Genomic DNA, 15,826 nt, shown 5'->3' on the forward strand with positions numbered 1-15,826 from the left:
ATCGTATGTTAATGAGCAACTGATTACACTGCAAATAAGTGCTTTGAAGCCATGTATTTGTCACTTGTGAACAAGACAGCTCAATGATCCAAAGCACATAAGACAATGCAGCAACAACTTTTATCTCTGAAGAGGAGGAACCAGAGCTGTGCCAGCACTGACATAAAATTGGTAATCTAAAAATTAAACCAGATATTGCAGTGAGTATCCAGATTCAGGAAAGGCTTATATTGCTTTATGGCTAGTAAGACTAATAATAACTCCCACTATGACAAAGTTTTTCTTTTTAAAGACACGCATCCTCCTACTTCAGCATGCAGATTAATCTCTTCCTGCAAGTGCCAGTAACCCAGACTGAATGAGACTGTAATACACAAAGCATTATTTTGGATAAGTGGCCCCCAGATATAATCCCTTCCTAAATCCATCTGCACGTGTAAGATTGTACTCTGATTACACTGATGAGAATGGTCTTCCCAGGAAGGGCCAGGCAGCTATCACAGCCTACTTTAGCAATTTATACACTTTTTCTTATCAGCATCCTGAGCAGACCACTCTGCCTAGATAAGGAATTTGATGCTAAATTCAACCTTCCTGTCTCTGGCTTTCCCCTTCCTGTGACTGCTGTTTACATCAGGGCAGTCAGGACATGGAACTCTGAGCACACTCAGACTGCTGACTACCCCAAAACTCCCAGCTGAAAGATGCATGCTCACTATCATATCTACTGCAATGTCTTAGAGTAAGTTGCCTTTAGATAGAGATTGAAAAATTATGTGGCTACTTTATAAATATCACCTATCACCACTCAAGAGTGAACATTTTTTCCCCTCTGCAGACAATCACATTTTCTAAGCAGAGGAATTTGAGGTACTAAGGAGCTAGAATATTATGCGCTGGTTTGACTGCTGTGAGGATGCCTTTCCTCCTCTCTGCCTCTCAGCTGTTTAGCAAAACGTTCTGAAGCTGCACGGGCTTCAGTTTCACTAAACTTTCTTAAAGATCTTTTGCTTCTATTTGAGTAACAGTTATAAACCACTGTCTAAGAGGGTTTTACAAACCCTGAATATCTTAGCTCTTATATCTAAATATACTATCTATGTTAGCTATTATCTCTAAAACCTATCAACAGGAAACAGGTGTCAAAGTGCTACAGGAAACCCTGAAAAAGGGAATAGGGGGGATGGATTCACCCCCCCCTCTTCTGGGCAAGACTGTGGAATTGCAGTCATAAAAGATTCCTAGAAAGGACACCTCCCATGTGGAGTTTTGTCCTTGCCTTTGGCAAATGGTGGACTTTTGAACTTCTCCCTGCAGCATGGTATTTTTATTTCTTTCACGTACACGTGTCTTTAGTTTAGAAGCAAACAACAACCAATGGCTTATTTCATAGGTGAAAAAATGTTTTATCAAAACATATATGAAACCTCTCACAGTGTGCTACTCAGCCTTGCTTGTTCCTTTCTGCTCTATTAAACTTTTAATTCAGTTGTTTCCCCTATTAGAAGAAATCGAGTAAGTAAAGAATGAAGCGTTAGAGAAATCACTCGCCTGTGGTGTAACTAGGCTAATACTCCCTATTTTATGAGTAAAATAAGTAAACTTCAGTTTCATGGTTTATGCTTGTGCTTCTTGTCACTTGTGCAGAAACAGACACAATTTCTCTGGTTATTGGAAATAATATTGATCTCCATCCACTTTACATCTGCTTTGAACACTCAAACTTTCTGCATTCCCAAAGAATTCCCAAAGAACCAGGAAAGAGTTCAGAGAGTGAGACTTCACTAACCTCAGCTGTGGCTCATGGATGATGGACTGCAGGATGCAGGTCTTTGGACAATTCTCATGCTGTATCTCAGACTGCTCTGCAGCATTTCTGGTCTACATTTCTTTCCTACATAGACAGGAACAACTTTTGGACTTTTACTATTTCCTTTTCAAGAGCTGTCACCTTGGGTGTGTGCTATATAAATTTTGTATTGAACGTTAGAAGATCCTAACATGTGCAACCTCTACTTGCCAAAATTATTTAACATTTTCCCTGAAAATTAATTTGGGCAGGGTGAAAAAAATTGTGAGGCACTTCAGGTTTTCTACTGATATTTTTAGAGGATAAACATACACAAATATACCTACATTTAACAATAAAATACAGAGAGTTATTATACTTCTTTACATGACAGTTAAAAATTTAATCTACTTCAGTATTGGTCAAGGACCACTTGAAGACCATTTGGATGAATTTATACAAAAATCAATTAGAATTGCTACACATCTGGCTACCCCACTTACAATGACACTAGTAGGAGACAAGTGCAAGCAGCCTTGGTCTGTTGAATGTAAACCACTATTACAGAAAAAAATAGAAAATAGGAGTATGAGGTTCTGTAAGTGAAGCAGAAGCCTGAACTGTACTCTCAGCAGTACTGCTCTGCCCTCTGCAGACTGGATTCTATAATCACATATTAACCCTGGTCACGTACTTCTTAAGCACATCTAACTCAACAGAAAAATAAGTTATCAAAGTGAATGAAACACACATGAACATCACTGCAAGTCCTAAATAAGTCAGGAGTACTGCTGAGGCAGTGGCTGGTTTCTGAGTATCCTCACCATGTCCACACTGCCAATTAAGTTGGGGAAATAATTATTGCCTGAATAGCACCAATGCCTGGAATCTGAATCAGAATGAGCTACAGGAAGTATTTATGTTTGTTACTCTAAGTCACATGGCATTTCTTGATGTGGAAAAACAAGTTCCAATTCCCACATGCCGAGCAACTCCTCCCTGCTACTATGAACGGTTTTCTACAGCAAGACTCAAGGCAAGTGGACCATGGCAGATGCAAATGAATCCACCTTCATGAGCTCTCTATAATTTCATTTCATTATAATTTCATATAATTCTTCTCATGTCAGCTAGTAAAGAATGTTAAAGCTTATTTAATTCTCCTCTATTTGCTGCATCTCCACTGATGTGAGAAAACACACACAACAGTACTTACTGCTTCTTATGAGCAGGACAATGCTTTTGAACTAAGGACATGTCATAACCCTTCACACAGAAAACATCATCTTTAAAAGGATTCTCTTGGATAGGAACAATACAATAAAATTCACATAACACACGATCCAGATTAGTTCCAACTTTTCATTTTATTAAGTGCTGACATTCGAAAAACTTTCTCAAAGCACACATGCCAAACCCTAGGCATCAGATGTGGCCCTCACAAATGAGCAGCACCTGATGCTCCTTCACTCCACCTGCCTGCAGTTATCAGGTGTCACACCACCAACAGAACGTCAGATCTTCTGAAAAAGGAGCCTGGCAGGAAGAAAATTTGCGTATGCAACTCCCAACATAGCACTTCTTGCATTGTGTGACTACCACATGTGCTGGTTACATGACCCCAAGACTCACATGTCAGGAAACAAGAGAAGTGGCAGTCTTTCAGCAAGTGGCAGCATTTGCAGAATATCTTCAGCACAAAACTAAAATAGGTGTTTGGAAAAAAGTATCTTTATTTGACATAATACAGTGCAGAGCTTGCTACATGTAATGTTATTATGCTTCTGTACCTTAACTTTAATGGCAGATCAGTTCTTAATAATGACTCTTCCAAACTATATTCACCCTCCATAGTTTGCAGATAAAACAAGTGAAAGACAAGTCAGAGCAGCATATTAAAACTTGATGGAATCTCATTTTGTCATCCTTCATTGCTTTTTTTTTTTTGAGGGATCTGCTGCAGACTAATGGGACAGGCTAGAAAATTTCCAAGCATATCAATAGGCAAAACAAAAGTCTTAAATTTTCACCTTTCCCATTTCACAAATGGAAATGGTATTATTATTCCAAAGCAAAAAATTGGAGGAAAACAATGGTCACGTTTATACTTAGCAACACTGTTCTCCAATACTTCCATTTGACAACAGCTGAGTTGTATTCTTAAACAGAATTCTTTACATATTCTTAAACAGAATTCTTTACATATTCTTAAACAGAATTCTCTACATAATCCCTGCTATCTCAGATACTGACACAGATATATCACTTAGGGTCTGGGCTACATCTGGAAAACCTTGTACAATCTGACAATACCTTCATCAAACGAACATTCACGCTCTAGTTTTACCTTTCTTTACATTCTTTTCATCCGAGGACTTTGGAGTGGTTTGTAACATGTAACTGAAGAAAGCAAAGGAAAGGAAATCAAATCTTAATAATGCTCCTTCTTCCACCAAAATAATTGTATCTAATGATGTAGCAATTATTCTCAAATCTAGAAATATGATAAATTCTGAAAACCTGTACCAGAAGCACTATTTCTGTACCTGTTTACAACTTTCCTTGGACAAAAAGCTGTCATATCCCACCACTCTGACCAAGGCCAGAAACAAGTTAACTACACTTGAATAAGCCTGATTATTTCGGGGCAATGTTCAGGGTACAGGAGACTTGCTCCCTTTCCAAGTCACGTAAGACTTGATCTCATGAACTGAGATGGGAATTAGGATTTTCCCCATTTCCTGTTTACAGGTTGCAAGCCCAGCTTGTTTCTCACTGTGGCACAAGTTCCAATACAATTCTAGCTAAAATATACCCTGTGGAACTACTTGGTCATGAGTTCCAAATAGCCTTGGAACAGAAAAGCCAAGGCAACTCAGCACTTTTTGAAATGCATTATTCAAGAAGAATGGAAAGCAGGTTTCTTCCCCAGAGCTTGTCACCTAATGCTGGGTTCGTCTCTTATTCTTAGCACTGATGCTCTCTAGGCATGAAAGTCGCTTGAGCCCACCTGAGGAACACCCAGGAACACTCACTGCGTACAGCCCAGACCAGGGCTACATCTTCAAAAAGGACAGAAAGGCAAACAGAGCTCTTCTAGGAGCTGACTGAGCATTAGTCAACTGGTCTCTGGTCCTGAACCTGCAGTTTTGGAGTCTAGCAGTTGAAACTTCAGCCTGAAATACTAAATTCTCTGAAAATGATAAATGATACATTTAGGGAAATATATCTATACCATCATGCCAAGCAGAACCTCTCCAAAGCCAACTCACCTCTGACTCTACAGCAAGGCTGTGTGGGCACTGGAACGTGCAGTCTGGAGCACTGAAGAAGCACTGCCAGACCTCCCATGCACACTGCTGGGGCTCTGCAGGTTCTAAAACAAGCACTCATGGAAGGACAAGGTAGGCAGGGTGCAGAGTGCATGATGCCTCTGATCACTATTGAGATCTGCTCTTTAAAAGGGCGACAGACACAAGAATCACCTCTATAAGATCACACAATTGTTTTGGAAAAGCTCAGAAACCGAACAAATGTACAGATTAGAACCACAAGCAAAACTTCAGAGAAAGGGAAATGGCTCTGTATAGCTAGAATTGCCTAAAGTAAGTAGTTCTGAATTTATCTGTACAGATACACATACTGCACAGCAAAACACTGACAGACTGCCGATAAAACTACAGTGAGTTTGACTGTAAGCAAGCCAATTCACCACGTAACAATGTTACTGAGGGAAGGGAGTGTGTTGAAACAGGACAGTTACACTTTCTGAATACAAAATTTTTAAAGAAAAGCTGAAGTGAAAGTTAAGTAAAACTGAAAAAAAAGTGTATTTGAACATCATTGCGGATATGTATTTTCTCACTCTTAAAAGCCTGAGCCCTTCTCTCCTGAAAATACAGATAAAAGAGTGACATACCCTTCAGAATCTCTTTAAAATTGCATATTTAATAATTGCACAATAACTTGTTCATCTCTTGTGCAGTGTGGGCTGAAGAGAAGTTCAAGAAATTCATTGTGGTAGAAGTCCTTAGTCAGCAGAAGGTGCTCTGAAGAAAGTAGTAGGAACTGGATGAAAATTCTCAGCACCTGCAGATTTGGCTACTGGTGGGTAAAAGAAAGTAAAGTTTTGGGATGTGCTGAACTCTTTAAGATGAGAGCTGATCTCACAGTAATTTTTAGGAGATAAACAACCACTTGCTTATTAACAACTATGAGCAAACCAGAAGAGTAGGATTCAGGTCAGTGCAGAAATTCATAAGCTTGTGTGTCATGGCTGTCTCCCAAACCACCATTTTGAGTCCAAGATTCTGCAGACATGGGAAATAAGGCTCTCTGCTAGATGTGAGGAACAGTCTCAAGGTGCTTTGCCCATGCTCAAGTCTGTTATTTTCTGTTCTTTTGTTTAACACTACTGAGTATGAACTTTAACCTCATTTAGCTTCCAGAAAGCCTCCAAGTTGGTTATTTCTCCTAATAATTCAACTCCCCACACTGCTTTGCAAGACAGCTAAATTAAAAAAAAAAAAAAAGTTTTCAGGGTGAAATCTGGGTATTATAATCTGTTTCTAGATCGAAGCATTTAATTTTCCATCTGTTCTCAGAAAACAGGGTAGGAAACAAATTGATTTTAAGAGCCATTTCCACACAAGTAGGTATCCCACACAAGGAGACTTCATTGTCCATGTTTACCACAAACCCACCGAAGCTGTGGCTCTGTCTGGAGGTCAGTTAATTCATCAATGGATCTCCAGCTGCACTGACAAGCATATGCACGTGCTCCCTTCTTCTTTATCATCTTTGCTCTTAGTTTACTGAGCTCAGGCATGTTATTCCTGCCAAAGAAGTGAATTCATCTTAGGATGCAGGGTTGTTTTGTTCTTTTTTGAAGAAAAAATATGAATGAGGCCATTTCAAATCAGAAGACATCTTAAGGACAATTCTGAATATCACTGTCATGGATGAATTTGGGGATATATTTGAATTCTGTTTTGAACACAATCCTTTCCTGAGAGCAGTCTCAGTGTGTAGTTTCTGTGTTCTCAACTACAGACTGATGTTTTTGTAAATAATTTTATCTGTTGGGTTTAGATACTTCCAGTTATCCTCCAGAGAAAGAATTGGGAAGAAAATCAAGCAGAGCTAATTCTTGTGTTAAAAAATTACCCAAAAATGAATTTATCATATCAAATTTACTGTAAAAATTGCTATGCATAATGGATACAATTACAGAGTTAACTTTCATCATGAAACTTTTCATCAGGAACTGCTACTCAAGGTGATTGTTAAAGTGACTGAAATGAAATGGCCGTAAGAGGGTAGGCTTATATAAAACCAGAAATCATTCCCGCGCAGCCATTAACCATAACAAATGAAAAATCAGCATGCTATGACAAAACCAAGTTGTTTCAAAAAAAACAAGTGAAAATTCAGCATTTTGGCTATCTCTGCTCTTATTACCTCCTCCTGGCCACTGGCCACTGAATTGCTCAAAAACATTAACAAGCCAAATTAAATAAAGAAAATGCAAGACAAGTATAAAGGGAAGAATTTTTAGAAAAAGAGATCACACATCTATTGATGGAAGGAAAATGCTTTAAGTTTGCTTTCTAAAATTCAGGTTTGTAAAATAAACAGCTAAATATCTTGCTAAAGATTACAGATTTTAATCAATGTTACAAGTATATGATACTAATTCCGCTCATATATTTTTTTTCTTTTGTTTCATTTATTAATTTCAAGATCTGAGAAGCAAAATAATTTTGACTTTGGGTAAGTAAAAGAATCCCACTTTTGTTTAAACCTTTTCCACTACCAAACTAATCTTAGGAGAATTTTGTAGCATGGTATTTTCAAAGCTGCTTTAAATAATGGGAAAAAGAACGGTATTCAATAAGAAATACAAATTTTGAGACTGGAAGAACAATACAGGAATAACCAAAGACGTAACACATGAAAAATAATGGAAAAGGAGCTGATGTCTCCATTAATGTCTTCTCTGACATCACATCACTGTCCAAGCACATACTCTGAACATATTCACCTCTTCCATCAATTAACAGGCACACACAGAGACTGTACTAAAATAAGAGGAATCCAGATTTGATGCTATTAGGAATGTGCCCACTACACCTTTCATTAAGTCTTGGCATTAGCTTTAGAGAAACTGGAAATAAGAACTCCTTACTTTTAAGTCTTCAAAAACTATTTAAGGAATTAAAGACATCACAATATAAGCAGAAAACAAAAAGGCCACCTCTCCATTTAACCAAACCTTGCTTCAAGAAATCTGTTAAGAAATAAAGCTATTTGATTTTCAGTTTTCACTGAACATGACAGCACACCTGATAGTGGAATAAAAAATATCTGACTTGAAACCATCACAGTCCCTATGACTGAAGGTGAGCTGCAAAGCACATGTTGAACAGTCTGCATTCATATTGTTGACATTGTAAATACCCTGCAGTGGTTGGCAGAGTCCATCCCATCACATGGGTTACCTGCTTATTTCAGCAATAAGCTGGCCTTTTGATCCATGAAACTTGAATTCTTTTTAAAAGCAGAGGGAGGGACATGGGAGAAGAGATAGAAAAGGATGAAAACAGATTTGGGAGATTGCTTCCCTCTTGCCACAGACTGTCCCACCTGATCCCAAAGAGGTAGCATGCATGCTTCTTTTCAGATGACACAGCAGTGCTAAGGCCTTTTCATCTTTCCTGTTCTTAATGAGTCCCAAAGCACAGTAGCACAACACTAATACCCACCCCAGACCCACCTGAAAAAAAGATAATCACAGGATTGATCCCAGATGTAGTCATTGAAAAGTGACACACGGAAGTCACAAGCAGTACAACGTAGCTGATCACACGTTCTGGACAAAGAACAAACAATCAGAGAATCAGAACAATTGAATCAGACTTATAAATATACATCCATCACAAATGGGCCAAAGTACAGCACTCACTCAGAAATACTAGAAGCAATGTCAGCTAATCTTAATGCTTTTATATCTCTGGCATGTTCAGAATTATGGTATGTGATTTAATGATATGTTAATGTATTATTTTTACAGGTTCCTTTCCTCACTGAACATATAAAATAAACTGATATTCACTTGATATATTCTCTGTAGTCTACCTCACTGGAACAGCACCTGGGCAACACCCAAATATGTGTTGAGTACACAATTACTTACTACAAAAATTGCCACATGGAAATGCAGTAATGTTCTATAGGATGTGGTGGATAAATCATCAAAATACCTCTTCTAAATTCAGCTGCAAGTGCAAAGCACTCTAACCATTTTCAGTTCAGGTTCTGGGATGATTTCAACCAGTCCACTGATTTAAGTCACATACCTAGCATTATACAGAAAGATGAAGAGAGGCAGGAAAAATAACAATGCAGCAGCAATTTCCTTAACTACTTGTTAATGATTTTTGGTTTTACATCTCATTTGCAAGCATCTTTCAACACCTCAAACTAACAGAAGGTCAAGAGGTCAACAACAGAGGACTGGAAGGGACCAGCTGATTTCAATTGCAGTTACAAGCAGCCACTTCTTTAGAAGACTGTCCTGCCCAGTTCAAATGCAGAATTTTGTACCACCACAGAAACACAGCTGTGAATAAAAATAATGATAAACCAAGTAGCACATATTTTTTCAGGTTTTCTACCTTTTCGAAATATTTGTTCCTATCCCAGATGGTGAAAGGCTTCCACCCAGGTACACTGGACAGCATCTATACGGATTCATAAAAAAATATTAAATTATAGAAAAACAGGTTGGAGAAAGCAGTACAACATTTCTCCTAGTTTAACAGCATAGTATTTATATTAAAAAAAAATATAGGCAAAGCATCCAAATGTTTGCAAACTACAGAATTTCAAAATTTTCATTATCGAAGTGATCAAAGAAAAACTCTACGAAAATCACTCTCTATGCCAAATATACAAGAGTCTACATATTGCAGCATTTTATAAATGTGTATGTCCACAAGGCAAAGGAAGATGCTGTTCAAGAGCTTAAATATTTAATACATTTATAATAATTTATTTTGACCACATGAAAATACATTAACAGTTCTTTGAAATTACCTGTTTATCATTGTTTTTCCTTAAAAAGACTGTCTCTCTTCTCAATGTCATTCTTAAGAAATGTCAACACAGATTAAAAAGAAGCAGCAGTATTATTAGACTGATAAGAAGTCATAATGAAGCAATGTTCAACAAGCCTGAACATTTTTCACCTACCTTTTCCCAAGTGCCTGTACAACAACACTATTTCTTCCAGGTGTGAGACTTGTAGAATTAGACTTCAATTTCTGTTTAAAAGTAACCAAAGAATAAATGCAGCATTACAGCAAAGTTACAATATTCTGTTTTACCTAATAAGCAGGAGCCAGAAAATCTCAGTCACAGAAGGGGACTAAGGCTTTGGGAATTTTCTTGTTCAAGTTTGTGAGGTAAGTTTGTTACACAGATAAGTGAGGAACAAGGCTTCTCTTCCCACACTGAATTTCCAGCTGTGGCTGAAGGAATTCCACACCACATGATCACGTAAGACTTTACAATCAAGAATTACTATTTCATGCCCTCCTTTTAATAACTTTGCTTTTAAAACCAGTTATAATTTGGAACCCTCTCCCTTAATGTTTTTTAGCTTTTGTTTTATTAAAATCCATCAAGAACTGAGATTATTCAAAAATATAGAGTTTGAAAGGTTTCTTATTTACTGCACACAGAAGAGTTTGTTTGAATTCTAGAATATGAGAACTCTAGATACTAAATGGGAAGTTCTAGGGATATAAAATGATCTATGATATAAAATGATATAATTTATGACATTAAATGATAAAATTATATTAATTTACTGGCATAATTCTCTCTCTCTTAGATGTATAGAAGTATTTTTTATTGGTGCAGATTTAGCCACTCTGTAAAAAATCAAAGACAAAAAACCCAAAAATAATGTCATTTGTGAAAATAAGGGAAATCTGCAGGAGATTATGAAGTATAAGTAACACCATTTTCTACTGCTGATAGCCAAATGAATATCTATTTTCAATGCTTTCTATCATTGTAACTGTCTTGAGAATGCAAATTTGTGGCTTCAGCTCCATCTCCTGCTGTGAGAGGAGAAGACATTTGCAGACGATACAAAATGGGGAGCAGTGGTTGGTATATCAGATGACTGAGCTGCCATTAAGAGGGACCTCAAATGACTTCCAGAAATGGGGTGAGAAGAATCTCTTCAAGTTCAGCTAAGGTGAAATGCAAACTCTTGCCCTAGGGGAGGTCTAATCCTTATGCACAGATCACCATGTGGGCTGACCAGCCAGAAGGCAGCTTTGCAGAGAAGGCTGTGGGAAATTCAGTCGCTAACAAGTTGACTATGAGCCAGCAATGTGCCCTTGCAGCACAGAGGGCCAACAGTATCTTGGGATACATCAGGAGGGATGTTCCCAGCATGTCCAGGGAGGTGATCCCTCCTTTCTACTCAGCACTGATGAGACAGAATCAAAGAATCATTTCAGCTCGGACCTTCCCCTGTCAAAACAGGGTCAGCTTCAGCAGCTTGCCAAGGACTGTGTCCAGCTGCATTTTGAAAACCTTCACAGACTAAGACTCCACAACCTCTCTGTGAAGATTGTTCCTGTGTTTGACCACTCTCACAGTAAGAAAAGTGTTTTCTTGTGTACAGATGGTATTTTGTGTGTTTCAGTGTACACCCATTGCCTCTTGTCCAGTCACTGTCACTCTGTGGAGGAGAGTCTGGCCCCTTCTTTACTACACCCACAGCTATTTACACACACTGATCAGATCCCCCTGGAGCCTTCTCTTCTCCAGACTGAACAGTCCCAGCTCCCTCAGCTGCTTCTCATATGACAGGCATTTCAGCCTCTTATCCATCTCCATGGGCCTTTGCTGGAGGTTCTCCAGTAGCACCATCTCACTTTTGTGAGACCAGAATGGGTCACATTACTCCAGATACAACCTCACAGACATGTCTGGGGCACTATGTCCAGTACAAAATAGGCATGGATATAACAGAGTGGGCCCAGGAAAGGACCATGAAGGTCCTCTAAATCATTGAGGATTTTGACCATCTGACATCCAGGTATAAGCTAAGAGAGTTGGAATTGTTTAGCCTGGAGAAAACAATGGTCAGGAGAACCTTATTAAGGTAGGTCAGGGAAAAATAAAGAAGATGTAGCCAGACTCTTCTCAGTGGGGATCACTGACAGGAGAGGCAATGGGTGCAAACTGAAGTACAATAATTTCCACTCAAATGTACAAAAAATCTTTACAACTTGTGAAGGTGGTCAAACACTGGAACAGGCTACTTAGAGAGGCAGCAGTCTACATCCTCAGAGATAACTGAAAGCCATTTGGTCACAGGCCTGGGCAACTGGCTCTAGGCAGTATTGCTTAAGCAGGTGGTTGGACCAGATGATCTCCAGAGGTCCCTCCTCCAACTGCAACCATTCTGCAATTCTGAGCATTAATGCTATCCTCTATTTTAAACTAGCATTTCCTTTAATTGCCTGTTATTGCCTAGGTAACAACATCTCTTTATACCTTTCCTGTTCCTCATCACAGGATTACTGCATTTTCCTTTCTGCTTTATTTTCCCAGTTTATTCTACAGCTTGTTTTCATTAATGTTTTGAATTTTTTTAGCTTATGATGCTTTTACTTCCATTTGAACCTGACTTGTTCTGAACTTCCAAACCCCTACTCACCGGAGGTGTTGTGGTAAAGCTGCTGTCATTACAGATTTCATCAATAATGTCGTCTAGATCTTCTTCACTGCTGCCAGCCCTCATTAACACCTTAGCTGAGCTGAAAAATAAACAAATCAGCCTTCATTTTTGTAGCAAGACTACAGCAATTCTAAGAGCTCTGAGTTAAAAAATATAAACAGTTATAGCCTCTTTCCCCTAATATTTTTATAGTATCTCAGGCAGGCCATCCAAATCATGACTGAACAGATATAAACTACAGGATAACACCTTTCAGTCACTGTTGAGTTGTCCCATCATAGGTCTTATTTTTGCTTGCTTTTTTTACTTCCAGCCACTCCCAACAGTGAATAAAACTATGACAGTATAAACCCTGCTACACTTACTGGGCAATTAACTGGACAACCCTGATTTTTCACATTTAGCTTCAGCAGCAGGAGTACGATAAGGTCAGACGAAGTCTCTACTCAAGCTACACAACTGCAGGGATCCTCAAGAGAATTCCTGCCTAACTGGATGCATTCAGAAAGATCATCTGCACTTTGCTTTTGCTCAAGTAACACTCAAGTCTGCTGTTTGTTAGCTCTTTGTCAAAGAAAGAGAGGCCTGTAGTACTGCTGCGTTAACCAATCCAGAACAAATCTACTCCTGAGAAAGAAGAAAACTGTGTAGCTTCTTTTTTTTCAAGAATGTAATTAGATCAATTAGAATTAAGTGCTCATCTAATCATTATGCAAACAATGTGGAAGTCCAGCAATGTGGTCAAGGGTAGTAGTCTTGCTCATCTTGCATTAGTCATTGGATTCTTCAAGATCCTGTCCTGAGACTCTGAAATATGTGTTGGGTAATTGCTCAGCAGCCCACCTGTGGAGACATCTGGCCAAGCCTCTTTGGTCCACAGCCCTTCTAAAGGGAGTCTGAGATGCCTGTGAGGGCTGGGATGTAAACCTGATGGTCAGGATGGAAAACCAAGGGCAGGATGGAAACCTGATGTCTGGGATGGAAGCCTGAGGGCAGGTTGGGGTGTTGGACACTGAATGCTTGGCAGTACTGTCAGCAATGACCCTGTCAGGACCAAACTTGCAAAATCACCATTTTGAAAACTGTGGAATTTGAGGCAGACAACTCAAAGTGTAGCATGTAACTTAAGTGCTTACTGTACCAGATATGGTTAATAAAGTATGAACTGAAAAATTATGAACAGAAAAAACAGACCCGAGGGAAGAGCATGAAGCTGTGTCAGGAGGGGTTTAGGCTGGTTATCAGGAAAAGGTTTTTCACCCAGAGGGTGGCTGGGCCCTGGAGTAGCTCCCCAGGGCAGTGGTCACAGCACCAGCCTGACAGCGCTCGAGAAGCGTTTGGACAATGCTCTCAGGAACACGGTGTGACTCTGGGGGTGTCCTGGGCAGGGCAAGGAGCTGGACTTCGATGATCCTCGTGGGTCCCTTCCAAAGCAGAATATTCTGTGATTTCAGTGAAATGACTCAAGTATCAAGAGAATAAAATCATTGACAATGCTATTGCTAAAGTTCTCCCTGCTCTCGCGAGAGTTATAGATATTTGAGGCCAGTTATATACAGAGAGCTTTCATGAGGTGAGTTACAGAGCCAAGTAATCCCCAACCCTAACTCGGAGGGAAATTAGTGCAGCTTTTAACGCCATATTTAATCCCTGGTTGCGATACACACAGGAGACAAAGACTGTCTGAACTAACTAAACTCGCTGGCACACGATTTGGGTCTTTAAAAAACACGGGCTGCAGGTGACACTGGCCGACCCAGCCCGGTTCCGGCTCCTGAGCCCCGTGTTTTGGGTTCCGGATCGGTCTGGCCGCACGGGGCAGGCGGGGACGGGCTGCGCGCCCCCCAGGCGGCCCTCGCTCGGCAGGGAGGGCGGGGAGGGTGGCGGGACCGCGGCGGGACCGCTAACCTGCCCTCCTTGGCCGCCGCGGGCTCCTCCTCGCCGCCGCCGCGCCGCCGGCACAGCCGCCGCTCCACCTCGTCCAGCAGCGTGTCCAGCTCGTCCGCCATCTTGCCGCCCCGCGGTTGCCAAGGCGGCGGCGGCGGCAGGGGCAGGGTCTGCCCGCCCGGCCGGGCCCGGGGCAGGGGCTGGCGCGGCTCTGGGCTCCCGCGGGGCTCGGCCCGCGCCTCCGCCGCGCCGCTCCTGGGATTCGGCGCTGAACAACGGGCAGGGGAAGGAAAAAAAAAGGGAAAAGAAAGCCGCGGGACTGCGGTCGTAGTCGGCAGGATTCGAACCTGCGCGGGGAGACCCCAATGGATTTCTAGTCCATCGCCTTAACCACTCGGCCACGACTACGCATGCTGCATTAGGCCTTTCCACCCGTTCATGATCTGTACCGAGAAGGAGCATGGTTTGGAACTTGGCTCCATGCTCCTCACGGGGCGCAGTGAAAGATTTGAAATAGAGGTTAGATTTAATGTCTGTTCACTGCAGTTCACTGGGCTGGATATTGGTCTGTTTAGAGCAAAACAAAACGTCTAGGCTTTGCAAAGTCCCGTGGGAGAAGCCTGTGGGTGTTTTTTTTTTTTTTTTTAATCTTTATTTTTTGTTTTTTTGGCGTAGGTTGCGGAGAGAGCCGCCCCAGTCCCTTTAAAACCAGGAGCACTCCCCAGCTGGCAGCCCCCATAGCTGGGGCAGGCAATTTTGGGCAAAGTCCCATACAGGCGGCTCTCGCAATGGCCCTGTTAATAAATCCAGGCAAACAGAGGTGTCAGTCACGGTCTTCCCGTGCCAGCTCCACCGCCGCTCTCGTCAGAGACGCACGGGAGGTGAGACATCCCGAGGTGAGAGCATCGCCCACAGCGTCAGGGGATGCTGTATATCATGATATTTTTTAAGAAATACAATGAAGCAGTATAGAGAGAGCGGTCCTGTTAAGCGAAACAGAGCATTGCCATCTCCTTAGGTCAGCTGAGACAGAAATCACAGGCTTGTACCCTCCCGTTGCCTCGATGGCTCAAAATTTGTCAGCCTGTGATGAAGTGGGGTCTGCTGTCCTTAAGAGCTCCAAGCAAAGCTCTCGGTAACAAGGTACTTTACAATTCTCTGGGTATTTCGATTAATGAGTTGCAAGCCCTGTTTGAATTCCCTCGTACTTAAGCTTTTATTTCATTGTTCCATTTTCCTCCCCACATACCTCAGGTCGCTGTTAATGCCCCCACCCGATCCATGGCAGTGCTGCTGGGGGAGATGTGTTGGGTCAGAGTTGTGAGTCTTTGCTGGGCTGATGTGATGGAAGAAACTAAATAGTGTTGATGCTGCTCCAGCTCTTT

At 40.9% G+C, this 15,826-nt stretch overlaps 1 protein-coding gene and 1 non-coding gene across 2 annotated transcripts; both read right to left on the minus strand.

Moving 5' to 3' along the window:
- Positions 1-6,188: 6,188 nt before the first annotated feature.
- On the minus strand, positions 6,189-14,564 carry LOC117006761 (protein C8orf37-like). Its single transcript, XM_033079332.1, has 6 exons — positions 14,463-14,564; positions 12,534-12,633; positions 10,043-10,113; positions 9,466-9,531; positions 8,565-8,660; positions 6,189-6,624 (listed from the first exon to the last, which is right to left on the minus strand). The coding sequence occupies exons 1-6, from the start codon at positions 14,561-14,563 to the stop codon at positions 6,465-6,467; spliced, it is 594 nt and encodes a 197-aa protein (XP_032935223.1). The 5' UTR covers position 14,564; the 3' UTR covers positions 6,189-6,464.
- A 203-nt stretch (positions 14,565-14,767) lies between these two features.
- On the minus strand, positions 14,768-14,849 carry TRNAS-AGA. Its single transcript has one exon. It is a non-coding gene; the product is annotated as a tRNA-Ser (tRNA).
- Positions 14,850-15,826: the final 977 nt, after the last annotated feature.

This window comes from Catharus ustulatus, chromosome 1 (assembly GCF_009819885.2).
Source record: "Catharus ustulatus isolate bCatUst1 chromosome 1, bCatUst1.pri.v2, whole genome shotgun sequence".
Taxonomy (NCBI): domain Eukaryota; kingdom Metazoa; phylum Chordata; class Aves; order Passeriformes; family Turdidae; genus Catharus; species Catharus ustulatus.

What these genes read in the sequence shown, in the direction of transcription:
- LOC117006761 (XM_033079332.1), bottom strand. Translation starts at nt 14,563, where the DNA reads ATGGCGGACGAGCTGGACACGCTGCTGGACGAGGTGGAGCGGCGGCTG. An exon ending in GCGGCGGCCAAGGAGGGCAG is followed by an intron (nt 12,634 to 14,462) that starts GTTAGCGGTCCC and finishes TTTATTTTTCAG; the next exon opens with CTCAGCTAAGGTGTTAATGA. An exon ending in GTACAGGCACTTGGGAAAAG is followed by an intron (nt 9,532 to 10,042) that starts GTAGGTGAAAAA and finishes GAATCCGTATAG; the next exon opens with ATGCTGTCCAGTGTACCTGG.